General features: G+C 36.0%; 3 protein-coding genes across 3 annotated transcripts; 1 reads left to right on the forward strand and 2 right to left on the reverse strand.

Annotated features, from left to right (window-relative positions):
- Positions 1 to 374: 374 nt before the first annotated feature.
- Positions 375 to 1411, reverse strand: LOC131864462 (pathogenesis-related thaumatin-like protein 3.7). The gene is made up of 2 exons (XM_059215233.1): positions 1309 to 1411; positions 375 to 1206 (listed from the first exon to the last, which is right to left on the reverse strand). The coding sequence occupies exons 1-2, from the start codon at positions 1373 to 1375 to the stop codon at positions 581 to 583; spliced, it is 693 nt and encodes a 230-aa protein (XP_059071216.1). The 5' UTR covers positions 1376 to 1411; the 3' UTR covers positions 375 to 580.
- Positions 1412 to 3740: 2329 nt separating this feature from the next.
- On the forward strand, positions 3741 to 4524 carry LOC131864478 (pathogenesis-related thaumatin-like protein 3.7). Its single transcript, XM_059215249.1, has 2 exons — positions 3741 to 3807; positions 3899 to 4524. The coding sequence occupies exons 1-2, from the start codon at positions 3741 to 3743 to the stop codon at positions 4522 to 4524; spliced, it is 693 nt and encodes a 230-aa protein (XP_059071232.1).
- An 8180-nt stretch (positions 4525 to 12704) lies between these two features.
- On the reverse strand, positions 12705 to 13744 carry LOC131864463 (pathogenesis-related thaumatin-like protein 3.7). The gene is made up of 2 exons (XM_059215234.1): positions 13643 to 13744; positions 12705 to 13540 (listed from the first exon to the last, which is right to left on the reverse strand). Exons 1-2 carry the CDS (start codon positions 13707 to 13709, stop codon positions 12915 to 12917), a joined length of 693 nt encoding a protein of 230 aa, XP_059071217.1. The 5' UTR covers positions 13710 to 13744; the 3' UTR covers positions 12705 to 12914.
- Between the last annotated feature and the right edge of the window lie 758 nt (positions 13745 to 14502).

Consider the following 14502-nt stretch of genomic DNA (forward strand, 5'->3'; position numbering starts at 1 on the left):
TAGTTTCTCTAGTATGTTTAGTTTGAATGTAAAGCTGATAAGAGATATTGGATGTAGCTACTATGTAGGATTTTGTCTACGTAAGTAAGAGTAGAGATGCATTCTGGCCCTATTTTAGATTTGTTATTTAATTGAAAAATTTTCAATTTTTAATATATATGGAATGCAACACCCAAAAGTAGCTAGTTTACAAAAAAATCAATTGTGACTCAAAATTTTATTTGATGAATGTAAATAATCTATATTTTAAAATTAAGATTTATAATTCAAAACAAGTAAATATCTGTACTATTTGAATATATATATATATTTAATATATTAGAACTTAAAATGTTAAAAAGATAACTGCATATGGATTAGCTTTTCCTCATTACCCATTAAAATACCGATGGAATTTTATTTACAATAAACTGTGATACTTGGAAACTGGCATGTATACCTTACACCAACCGATGGCTTATTTACATGACTCTACCAAATGATAGTTTATGCCACCATATATCAGATACTAAATACACGGGTGATAAGATCATAGCTGATTATTTGGAGGTTATAATGACTATGATGATCCTATATATATCTAGGGACAGAATACAATACTATAGTCGGTGGTACCAGAGGGGCAGGTGAAAGTGCTGGAAGAATCGTCCTTAGCATAACTGTATGCCTGTGGGCACTGGTTCTTGAACATCATCGAGTAGTTTGTGGCGGGGCAGTTCTTGACATAGGAACCTCTGCAGCAATACTGGTCAGTTTGAAAGACAGTACAGGCACTATTGCATCCACCATTCACCTTCAATTCAGCAGGGCAAGCAGCATTCACGTCGGCTTTGCATGCAGGGGCAGTGCACTGTCCATTTGTAGGATTGATGGAGAGAGGAACGTTGAAGCCGTCAACCAGGGAGACATCGTAGAAGTCCTGGTTGCCATCTCCATTTAGGGTGTACTCGACCAGCGTGGTCGGAACGCCCCCCGAGACTTGGCAGCTCAGTTGGCCGTTGCAGTCACCAGTTTGACAGGTTCCTCGGCCGCTCGCATCGAAAGAACAGCCAGTTCGGCCCCAGAATCTTGCCGCCTTTGTCCCTGCCGGCACATCGACGGTCCATGTCTGACCTTGGTCAAGCTGCTGCCCTCCTCCTGGTAGTCCTGCCGCCCAAACTGTGTACCCGCACTGGTTTCGTATATCAAACTTAACTGCCCACGCCTCTGCAACAAAACATACACACACAAAAATTATCGTAAGGCCTAGAGAGATGTATATACCATTCAACAACCTACAACACGTATTATTTTACCAACACATCTTACGTTGCATATGTAAAGATATGGCCAGTCCAGCCACAAGAACAAGCGCAAGATCTGATACCATCGCCATTATACCGTCTGAATTGAACGATTGAATGAAGATAGATAGATTGGGTATATGAGGAGGGATTATTCATTTATATAGAAAAAGATCGCTCCGCCGGTCATGAAGGAAGCAACAGAGGAAGGACCCGGCATGAGAAGGCTAGTATCGTACGCATTCCGGTTACAGAATTCAAGCTTGCATTTATAACATGACTTGACTTCAGGTAAGAGCTGCCCAGTTTCCAACCGTAAGGGTCATCAATATTCAGATAATAGCTGTAATATTAAAGACAACCAAGTTTCACAACAAATCAAACCAACAAAACATAAATAGCCATATGATATGGGAAAAAAAGGATGTTGGATTTAGTTTCATTGAACTTTAACTCTAAAGTAGCCAAATAAATATATAAGGACTTCCTAAAGTTTATTTTTTTATTTATTTTTGTAGCCCCCACCAATATTGTATAATAGACAAATTAGATATGGGACTGAGCATTAAGACTTCTATTTGAAGACCAACCCTAGATAACACCCTTGGCCCTTCAACTATTAATAAATAATTTAGAGCCAACTACCTTAAGAATAAATATATAACGGGGTGAAGGACTCCCTTGTAAGATAAAATAGGACAAGAATGAAATATTGAAAAAAGAATTTAATATGATCTAACAAATATATTTTTCAAATTACCAATATAAACCTGTAAATTGGGAAAGAAATCTAGACTCCTAAAGAGGAATTGCTTATCTACAAAGAGAAAATATTCTCAAGGAGTTTCAAGCCTTTTGCAAATAGGGAAGGGTTGCAAAGAAGATGTAAGGGAGTTTAGATTACTTTCTTAGAATTTCTTAGTCATAGTTAAAATTTTATGTATGATTACTTATTTTTAATCTCATTGTTTGAAACTAAGTATATACAAAGAAAAAAAATCCTAAAATAATCATAAAAAAAATCTCTGACTAGAAAATTTTAAATATTTAGAAAATATAGTTGTCCTTTTAGATTTGCAAATTTCTAAAAAAAACTTGTTCCCCTAGACCTAATCGACATTTCAAGATATTCTTATTTCACTATTGATAATAATTTAGTCTATTTTTTTAAATCATAAGTTCATATTCCACTACTTATTTAACATTTTTATTTGAAAGCAAATAATACCTATTTAAAAATTAAACCAATTTTTTGAAATTATTATAATATTAGTTACAAAAGTCAATTAAAATGTATATTTTTCAAATATTAAATTTTAAACTATTGATATGTTGAGTATTAATTAATAAGTTGTAATCTCACTTTTAATTATCGACAAACTTGAAAAATTTATAAATACATTAATAAACATAAAATTTTAAAAATAGATTGAGAAACATTCATAAGAAAACAAAGTATATAATTTAGAAAAATGGATCAATCAAACAAAATATCAAGTTTAACCAAAAGAAATTGTAAGCTTTTCCAATTTGATTCTATGAACTTAACATCTTCTTCAAATAATTTTTCTACAGTTTTTTGTTTGAACATTATTTATTAATAAATTGTATTCTCACTTTTAATTACTAATAAACTTAAATAAATTTATAAATACATTAATAAGAATAAATTTAAAAAATAGATTTAAAAACATTTATAAGAAAACAAAATATATAATTTTTAAAAAGTGGGTCAATCAAACAAAATATCAAGTTTAAGCAAAAGAAATTCTATGAAGTTAAAATCTTTATCAAGATAATTTTACATCTTCCGATTTGATTCTTAGGCTACCTTGGCTTTTCAAGTCACTGAAATAGTTAGGATCAAAAACTGGCCAGCTGTTACCTAGAGTCATTTCATGTATTCAATGCAGGTTTGAGTTCTGATAAACCAGGGCTCTCGTAGCATCCACGGCTTCTCAGCCGGGTCCATGCTAGTTTGCTTCCTTCTGAAGTTATTACGGTCGGAAACTGGGCAGCGGTTACCTGAAGTCAAGTCATGCACTAAATGCAACCTGAAGTCAAGTCATGCACTAAATGTAAGTTTGAATTCTAATAACAAGGGCTTTCGTACGATGCATTGACAATTCTATGAATACAATACATGTTACACATTTTATGCATATAATACATGTTGCATATACATATAACTGCATCTAGATGCATCTTAGAATCTTATTCATACAATGCATGTTACACATCCTATGCATATAATGCATTTTACATAGACATATAACTACATGCAGATGCATCGTAGAAGCTGGATAGAGGGTGCCCTCGTACGTCACACTACTGCTCAGACTGAGTCCATGCTTCCTTCGTGTCTGCCCGGGAGATCTTTTCCTATATAAATGATGAATCCTTCTTCATATACTCAATCTATCCATCTTCATTCGACCGTTCAATACAGACGGTATAATGGCAACAGTATCAGATCTTGTGCTTATTCTTGTGGCTGGACTGGCTATATATCTTCAGATGCAAGGTAAGCTGTATTGGTAACATAAGAGTTTTAGATTGAATACACTATATATCCGAGGTTCACAATAATAATATGCGTGTGTTTTTTGTTGCAGAGGCGGCAGCAGTTAAGTTTGAGATAACGAACCAGTGCAGGTACACGGTTTGGGCGGCAGGATTACCCGGCGGAGGGCAGCAGCTCGACCAGGGTAAGACATGGACCGTCGATGTGCCGGCAGGGACAAAGGGAGCAAGATTCTGGGGCCGAACCGGCTGCTCTTTTGATGCGAGCGACCGAGGAACCTGTCAAACCGGTGACTACAACGGCCAATTGAGCTGCCAGGTCTCGGGAGGCATTCCCACCACGCTGGCTGAGTACACCCTCAATGGAGATGGCAACAAGGACTTCTACGACGTCTCCCTGGTGGACGAATTCAACGGTCCTCTCTCCATCAATCCTACAAACGGACAGTGCACTGCCCCTGCATGCAAAGCCGACGTCAATGCTGTTTGCCCTGCTGAGTTGAAGGTGAATGGCGGATGCAATAGTGCCTGCACTGTCTTTCAAACTGACCAGTATTGCTACAGAGGTGCCTATGTCGACAACTGCCCTGCCACAAACTACTCGATGATCTTCAAGAACCAGTGCCCTCAGGCCTACAGTTATGCCAAGGATGATACTTCCAGCACTTTCACCTGCCCTTCTGGAACCACTGACTACAGTATTGTATTCTGTCCCTAAATCTATATAGGAGTATGCTCATCTACATCCTAATAATCAGCTATGAGTGTATCACCTCCGTATTTAGTATCTGATATATGGTGGCATAAACTATCACTCGGTAGTCATATAAATAAGCCATCATTTGTTGTAAGGCGTTAGATGCAATTTTGAAGTATCACAGTTTACTATAAATAAAAGTCCAATATTCTAATGGGCAATTTGAAATAGGTAATTCATATGCAATATCTTTTTATAAATGTCTTTTATTATTTTAGTAGGGAAGGGGTCCTAAACCCTTACAAAAAAAACAAATAAACTAGAGAGCAACGACACAATCGCTGGCATCGGATAGCCAACACCCCAGAAAGCATAGAAACAACTCTCAAAAGTAATAAAACACTAACAATACCCACATAACTAAACATAATAACCCTCTCCAACTTCCTACTATCCATAATACAACTACTAGCATATAACTAAAAAGAGTTCATAATAGTATCAGAGTACTTAATCCACATGAAAACACCCAACATAAGGCATGCAGGCCTGTTTAGATAAAAGTCCATGTTAAAACTAATACTATCATCTTTTGAAATCAACCCAGACCAAAAAAAAGCACCAACCCAATAGCATCCTACTCATCCTTGATGACGTTCCATTCCCGCACAAGACACTACATCAGTTCCTTCTAGATCTTAGGTTACAACATGTCCTCTTTCTGCTCCTCTTGCAGGTTGACATCCTTCATCTTTTTTGCTTTTTTCTTCATCTTTCTCTATCTCAAGACAAACCCCATAACGACATTCTGCATAATTCATCAGTAATAGCACATAGGGAATTCAAGGCCTCTCCCATTAGCTGATGTCCTTGCCTATATTCGTCCATCTTCGCTTTAAGGTTCATGACCTTAACTTGTAGGTTAATTATCTAGTTTTGCTATTATTTGATGCTAAAATTCTCCTCCTCGGTAGGAGAGTCCTGAGAACAGGGCACCATTTCCACATCCTAAAAAAGTATTTTGAAGCAAGGATTTTTGTTTCGAATCAACCTTGTCCTCTAGAGAATCACTTAAACCCTTTGAATCCTCCTTACTGTCCTCCCCTTGTTCCTCCCCTTCCACCTGAAATTCCTCATCCTCCCCCCCTCCTCACTAGAGCTCCTGAGTTGTCATCATCATCAAGGGTAAAAGCCTTTGCCGGTTCAGGGGAAACATCTTCGGTTTCAATTTGTTTTTCTTGTCTTTGGCGAGCAGATGAGCCGACCTTCTTTCACCAAAGTGACCCTCCTATTTCTCCTTTTCATGCAGGTTATCTTTCACCTAATCTCATAGTTCTTACAAGATGAAAAATCAGACACCAATAATATCTATAGGTCCATTGCTATTGTATCCCATCCGTCGTATGATCAGGAATCATTAACCATATTGTTGTGTTGGTATGGCCACCTCTAGAGTAGCAGCTCTGACCTCTTCCTCATCCTTGTATAGCCAACTAAGGATGTCTTTCCCTTATGATTCATTTGCTAGTGTGCCCAATTGGATAAATTTTCCATCAAACTTGGTGATGGGTTGTGTTGATTGATGTGTCGATGCAGAAGGTTGTCCATGAGATTTTGGTGATGTTGGTAATTTTGATAGACACATGGGTTCAAAATAGTATTCTCCCATGCCTTGATCTTTGATTTCAACTTTTGTTTGAAGTCCATGGATAAAGACTTGATTTTTTCTTGATGATGATCTAATGCTAAGGAAGCTGGAGCTTTCCTATTGTGTGGAACTAGGCTGTCTTGAGCTGTCCCCATAGCATTGCAATGTTGAAAAGGATTATTATCGGTAGATATGGAGATTTCCTGTCCATTATATGGGAATTTGACACACTGATGGTATGTTGAAGGCACTACTTGCATTTCATGTATCCAAGGATGACCCAATAGAATATTGTATGTTAAGTCTATGTCTAAGACTTGGCACATAGTGTCCCTTTGTATCAGTCCTACCTAAATAGGTAGTATCACTGTTCCTTTAGATGACTTGTCTTCATCATCATAGGCCTTGATGGTGATCTTTTTGTTTGGATCAATAGACTTCTCAAAGAAGCCTAATGCACGGATAAGCTTTAAAGCACATATATTGAGACCAACTCCTCCATCTATTAATACTCTTTTAACTCGATGTTTGTAGACTAAGACTTTGATATGAAGGGGAGTGTTATGTGGATGACTCAAAGAGACATTATCATGTTGGAAAAGGTGAGTTTATGAGGCCCTGTCATATGAGCCACCATGGCTTGGAATTTTATCAATGTCCAGATCTTGAGGAATGTTTGTTTCAACCAATGCTTGTTCTAAGATATCCTTATCTTTTGGTGAGAACTTGAGCAACTCGAGTATAGATATTTGAGCAGGAGTTCTCTGTAGTTGATAAACCAAATCATATTGAGTATTGGGAATAGTGGTGGATGTTGATGTATGCCCTTTCAAGACGCATTTTTGAGCTTTGGTTGTCACATTGATTGATGCATGGTCTTGTTTGTCCTTGATTTTTATGACATTTATTTGGTTATCATCTATCAATATGTGATTGATGGTGTTGTTGTACAGGTGATTTATACAAGCTCCTCTTGTATCATTTGATGATGGAGCTCCTCCCTTCTTGTAATTTGGAAGAGGATTTTTAAAAGCATCGTGGTCACCGTTTGTTTTGAGACCATCAACCATTAAATCACCTCTATTGATCATATCCTGACCAATATTCTTAAGCCTCATGAAATCATTTGTGTGATGTCCTTTGTTTCGATGAAAATCACAAAAATACGAATCATTCCACCAAGGTGGTTTGACCTGGGGTTCAAAGTTGTTTATGGTCAGTAATGTGATAATTTTGTTCGCCAGGAGTTCTCGAAATGTCAATTCTAAGGTTTTCCCTAATGGTGTGTAGATGTGTCTATTTGGGAAAGTGTTGGTGTTACCTCTTTGGTTTGTATTATTCCCTCAGTTAGCCTTGTTTATTGTTGTTGCCTTGGGTATTGTTATTGGTATTTGAAATTGAAGGTCCTTGATTGGTATTTTGTGGATAAGTGTTAGTGCCTTGATTAACACCCTTTTGATTTTTGTTAGATTGTGGATTACCTCATAAAGCTAATACTGGTTGTTTGGACTTCATATCATTAGCATCGGCTCCTCCATCATTAACAATGTTTTTGTTTCTTGTCCAAAATCTTGATTTGTCTAAAGTGTTGTTGTTATTTTTATTGTTAAAGGAGTGAGTGTTGGATGAGTTAATTCCTTCCTTAAATAACTTCAATGTTCCTTTCTTGATGTAGGCTTCCTCTACTTGGATTCCATTTTCTATCAACTTGGTAAAAGCTGGTATGCATTGGAGCTTGAGTTGATAACACATCTCACTATTTAGATTGTCAATAAAGATCTCCATCTTTTCCTTTTCAGGCATGTCTCGAGGATATCTCGAAACCATACGTCTCCAACACTGAAGAAACACCATGAATGTTTCATTGCTTTTTTGTTTGGTGTTGCATACATCCAACATGGTGATTGCATCCTAAATATTATAGGAGTATTTTGTGATAAATTTGTTTACAAACTCATCAAATGATCTGATGGGAAGTGTAAGTTTAGACAACCACTCCATTGTTTTCCCTCCCAAACTTCTTGGGAATAGTCTCATTAAGAATCATCGTGAGAAAACTCTAGGCTTATGGTACAAAATTCCCGAACATGATTGCGAGGATCACTTTTAGCATCGTATTTGTCGTACTTTCGCATATCTGAATTTGGGGGAAAAGGTATCATGTTTAATCTCCTGTCAAAGGAGTAAGGACAGATTTCATCCAAGGAGTATCGCATTGTGGTCCCTTGTTGCATGTTCTACATTTGCCTTTGCAGCATTTGGATTTGTTGTGTAAGAGTGACCATGGGTGCATTTGTATGTCGAGGGAAACCTTCCCCCTTTCATTAAGATTATCCTGAGGTCGGCCATGGTTGTGTTCGGGGGTGTTATTTTGTTCATGCATGATTTATGGGCCATGTGTTTCTTCTTCTATTTTTTGGTCTTGATAGGCATAATTTCTAGACCTTGTTCTAAAAATTCTTTCAGCGACATTCCTTAAGTTTTCGGTATTAAAATCTTTAGGAAGTGTAACTCCTTTTCTAGTTAGCATGAGCATATATTTTTCCTCGTTTGCTTCAATAAGTCTTTCCATGAGCCTTTGGAATGAGGGGTTTTCTTGACATTCTTGGAGTTGTCATTCCTAAGTCACTTTGCTCAATGATTTGAGAGAAAAGACATTGACTTGAGGGATCATGTTAGATAGAGAACAATGGAACATCCCTTGGGAAGTTGAGCTATTCAATATAGCTCCATAACTTGCACCAAGAGTCCCATTGGTGTGTGGATCTTTTGGAACCTTAATTTTACGTTTCTGTACACCACATTTCCTGCACACATTTGTGGCGCCCACCATGGGGCCGAACCCCATTAATCTTATCATTTTTTTTGTAGGAGCAATATTGCAAGCACGTGGGAAAGCTGGTTTAGCACATTGGGACCTTTCTTTAGTGCGTAGAAACATTAGTTAGTGCTTCTAGTATACTATTTAGTGAAGACCTCTCCACTAGCACATTTAGACTTTTTGTTAGCACCTGATATTCTGGTTGTATTCTATATCATCATAACGCATTCGACAAACATAGTAGAACATTCGGTAACCATCTTAGTGCATAGAAGTCATTTTGTAGCACATTTTCATGTTTTTGTAGTGCATCTGCACGTTTCTGTAGCTCACCTGTGCAATAGTCTAATGCATAGCTCTAACAAAGGAAAACGCAAAACTGTAATCGAAGAAAGAAAATTTTAGGCTTGTGAAGCCCACCCTCAGAATTTGATTATTTTGCTAACTGATTTTGTTCAGGTTCAAACCTTTTTCTGCAGGAGCAATAGGAGTTAGTTTAAGTTTTTCTTTTCTTTCTTTCAAAAGTTAGTTAAAAAGAACTCACCCTCTTTTTTATTGCAAAAGCTTAAAATAAACCTCATAAGTTCTTTGGGATGTTTAAAATGAACTTCATACTTTCCTTTGGTATTTAAAACAAAACTTCATCTTTTTCTTATTGCATGGGTAAAAAGAACAACAAAGAAAAAAATTTCATTCTTCCAAGTTAGGAAAACACTTCGTTCGGGTTTTAAAAGAACAACAAATTTACTTTTCAATCAACAAAGGTAAAAAGAAATTCACCTTCCTTTGGTGCCTAAAAGGATTCATTTTAATTTATTGCAAAAGTAAAAGAAACTCATCTTTATTTTGTGCAAGGAAAAAGGGAAAGTTCTCACTTATCAACTTTAATTTTGTTGACCAAAATCACGATTTCTTTTGTTGACCAGGATTTCCAATTTTTTGATAGAAAATCATTGCTATAAAAGGTTAAAAAGAACACCATACTTTTTGGAGCAAAATCTCCAAACAGAAGTTAGCAAATCATTTCTTTGAAAGGTTAAAAAGAACACTTGAGTGCCTTGTCTCGAAAGTGGAAAGTATATGCTCTCCCCTTAATTGGGTGACCAAAATGCCAAACCACTCTTTCATGCTTTCTTCATTTCAAGCAGTTAAATCGTTTAGCAAGCCTGTCATCCCGAGTTTCTCTTAGAGTGCCATTTAAATGGTCGGTGAGAAGGGAATGACCTAATTTCGAGCCCCATGGTGGGTGCCAGAAATGTTTGTGGGAAATGCAGTGGTGTACAAAAACATAAAATTCAGGTTCCAAAAGATCCACACACCAATGGGACTCTTGGTGCAAGTTATGAAGCTATATTGAATAGCTCAACTTCCCAAGGGATGTTCCATTGTTCTCTATCTCACAGGATCCCTCAAGTCAATGTCTTTTCTCTCAAATCACGGAGCAAAGTGACTTAGGAATAACAACTCCAAGAATGGGTGATGTTTGATTAATTTACCATGATTTCATTCCTAGATATGTATGATATTGAATCTATGATGATTTTAAACTAGTATGAATTTTATGTTATGATAAAGATTAGCAATCCTCTCCTAACAATATATACTAGTCTAACATGGATATGCTATGATATTTAAAATTACTTCTAAAATGCTATTAAGATGATTTTATCAAAGAGAGGCTAAATGCTCAGTAAAATGACTATAGATTACATGCATGAAACTTGGATATCTCAAAATGAGAGAATGAGAGCTCTATTTATAGGGAAAATAGGGAAATGGATGGTCAAGATTGGATAATCTTAACAAGGGCCAGGATTGAAAGTTATCAATCCATGTTTACAATTCTCACCAATGAAATGGTGACAATTGTCAACAAGAGGTTGCTTGAGAGGAGATGAAATAATAATTAAATGCTTGAGAAGACATGATGGTTACCTTAGGAGCTAAGGGTTAATGTTAGGTTAGGGTTATCCATTGGATAAAGCTTTTACCCAAGCAGTAAACTCTTGTGCAAGGGTTAAAGGGATAACCAAAGTTAAAGCCATGAATGTTTTATGAGACCCTTGGGTTAGATGAGGGTTGAGTTAGAGAGAAAGTCTCTAGCCATGAAAGAAGGTTGAGTTAACCATTAATGGTTATGAAGACTTTGAGGGTTAACTTGTTGAGGACATAAAGCCTTTAATAGTTATTGAAGACTTTGAGGGTTTGAGAAGTGACTTCCCTTTTCTTAGGGATGTGACAATAATTAGGAGATGGATTAGGCTAAATTAGAATTGATTAGAATAATCTAGAAGGGGTTTAGGGAGGCAAGTGGGAGATGTAGGAAAATGGAAGTGGAGGAAAAAGGAATTTAATTAAAATAAAACTACTTTATTTCAATCAAATAGATGCAACTTGCATAAATACAAGTGAGGGATTTAAATAAATAAATTAGAATTATTTATTTGCAAGGATTAATTTAATTAAATGTAAGTTTAATTAAAAGGGGAGAAGGGGGAATTTAATTAAATAAAGTAATTTATTTAATCAAAGGCTAGAAAAGGCTTAGGTGAACTTAATTAAATAAATTGAGTAATTCATTTAATCAAATAGATGAATATAAAGAATTTAATTAAATAGAAGAATGAGATTAAAATAAATATTAAATATTCATTTAGGAAAGTGGTCAGATTTATACGTCTACAATAATTACTATCATATCACCAATAATGTGATAAAGGCAATTTGTATGTAATATATAGTTACGGAAAAATTTCTCCCATCTTATTATTATAGTTTAAAAATTTTAAATATGTGTATATCCATGCAAATTTATTAGAATCCACTATTATGGATTGAGTTGATACAATATGTATTGGAAAGTAGATTAGTTTTGTGTTGAGTATATTTATTTATTAATTCTTACTCTATCTTATTAGCACCATATGTCCTTGTCACATCAAAGAGTGACATATCTTACTACAAACATAAAATAAATACATAATGAATACATATTTCAAAATTAGAAATATATAACAACTTTCAACTAAAAAATATAAAATTAATTTCAAGTAAAATGAAATAATCTTTCCAAATAAAATAACTCATAACATTTAAATAAAAATAAGAACAAGAAAAAAAAAATGTCAAGTAATATAATTTTAATTATTGTAAAGTAATTTGGCTCATGGGTTCCTTTCCCTATTGAGGTGGTTGGAGATAGGGTGAAGAACTGATAGTGCTAAGTGCAAAAGTGTGTGGACTTCTTAAAGGCCTCCATTAATGTAGTGAGTCTAGATCATGTCAACTCGTCCTTTGCATTCACAAACAACCAAAAACCTAATCAAGATATTCCAAAAGGTAATAATGTGAAAATTGAAACTTAGTTTCTCTAGTATGTTTAGTTTGAATGTAAAGCTGATAAGAGATATTGGATGTAGCTACTATGTAGGATTTTGTCTACGTAAGTAAGAGTAGAGATGCATTCTGGCCCTATTTTAGATTTGTTATTTAATTGAAAAATTTTCAATTTTTAATATATATGGAATGCAACACCCAAAAGTAGCTAGTTTACAAAAAAATCAATTGTGACTCAAAATTTTATTTGATGAATGTAAATAATCTATATTTTAAAATTAAGATTTATAATTCAAAACAAGTAAATATCTGTACTATTTGAATATATATATATATTTAATATATTAGAACTTAAAATGTTAAAAAGATAACTGCATATGGATTAGCTTTTCCTCATTACCCATTAAAATACCGATGGAATTTTATTTACAATAAACTGTGATACTTGGAAACTGGCATGTATACCTTACACCAACCGATGGCTTATTTACATGACTCTACCAAATGATAGTTTATGCCACCATATATCAGATACTAAATACACGGGTGATAAGATCATAGCTGATTATTTGGAGGTTATAATGACTATGATGATCCTATATATATCTAGGGACAGAATACAATACTATAGTCGGTGGTACCAGAGGGGCAGGTGAAAGTGCTGGAAGAATCGTCCTTAGCATAACTGTATGCCTGTGGGCACTGGTTCTTGAACATCATCGAGTAGTTTGTGGCGGGGCAGTTCTTGACATAGGAACCTCTGCAGCAATACTGGTCAGTTTGAAAGACAGTACAGGCACTATTGCATCCACCATTCACCTTCAATTCAGCAGGGCAAGCAGCATTCACGTCGGCTTTGCATGCAGGGGCAGTGCACTGTCCATTTGTAGGATTGATGGAGAGAGGAACGTTGAAGCCGTCAACCAGGGAGACATCGTAGAAGTCCTGGTTGCCATCTCCATTTAGGGTGTACTCGACCAGCGTGGTCGGAACGCCCCCCGAGACTTGGCAGCTCAGTTGGCCGTTGCAGTCACCAGTTTGACAGGTTCCTCGGCCGCTCGCATCGAAAGAACAGCCAGTTCGGCCCCAGAATCTTGCCGCCTTTGTCCCTGCCGGCACATCGACGGTCCATGTCTGACCTTGGTCAAGCTGCTGCCCTCCTCCTGGTAGTCCTGCCGCCCAAACTGTGTACCCGCACTGGTTTCGTATATCAAACTTAACTGCCCACGCCTCTGCAACAAAACATACACACACAAAAATTATCGTAAGGCCTAGAGAGATGTATATACCATTCAACAACCTACAACACGTATTATTTTACCAACACATCTTACGTTGCATATGTAAAGATATGGCCAGTCCAGCCACAAGAACAAGCGCAAGATCTGATACCATCGCCATTATACCGTCTGAATTGAACGATTGAATGAAGATAGATAGATTGGGTATATGAGGAGGGATTATTCATTTATATAGAAAAAGATCGCTCCGCCGGTCATGAAGGAAGCAACAGAGGAAGGACCCGGCATGAGAAGGCTAGTATCGTACGCATTCCGGTTACAGAATTCAAGCTTGCATTTATAACATGACTTGACTTCAGGTAAGAGCTGCCCAGTTTCCAACCGTAAGGGTCATCAATATTCAGATAATAGCTGTAATATTAAAGACAACCAAGTTTCACAACAAATCAAACCAACAAAACATAAATAGCCATATGATATGGGAAAAAAAGGATGTTGGATTTAGTTTCATTGAACTTTAACTCTAAAGTAGCCAAATAAATATATAAGGACTTCCTAAAGTTTATTTTTTTATTTATTTTTGTAGCCCCCACCAATATTGTATAATAGACAAATTAGATATGGGACTGAGCATTAAGACTTCTATTTGAAGACCAACCCTAGATAACACCCTTGGCCCTTCAACTATTAATAAATAATTTAGAGCCAACTACCTTAAGAATAAATATATAACGGGGTGAAGGACTCCCTTGTAAGATAAAATAGGACAAGAATGAAATATTGAAAAAAGAATTTAATATGATCTAACAAATATATTTTTCAAATTACCAATATAAACCTGTAAATTGGGAAAGAAATCTAGACTCCTAAAGAGGAATTGCTTATCTACAAAGAGAAAATATTCTCAAGGAGTTTCAAGCCTTTTGCAAATAGGGAAGGGTTGCAAAGAAGAT

Source organism: Cryptomeria japonica, unplaced genomic scaffold (genome assembly GCF_030272615.1).
Source record: "Cryptomeria japonica unplaced genomic scaffold, Sugi_1.0 HiC_scaffold_87, whole genome shotgun sequence".
Classification (NCBI taxonomy): Eukaryota; Viridiplantae; Streptophyta; class Pinopsida; order Cupressales; family Cupressaceae; genus Cryptomeria; species Cryptomeria japonica.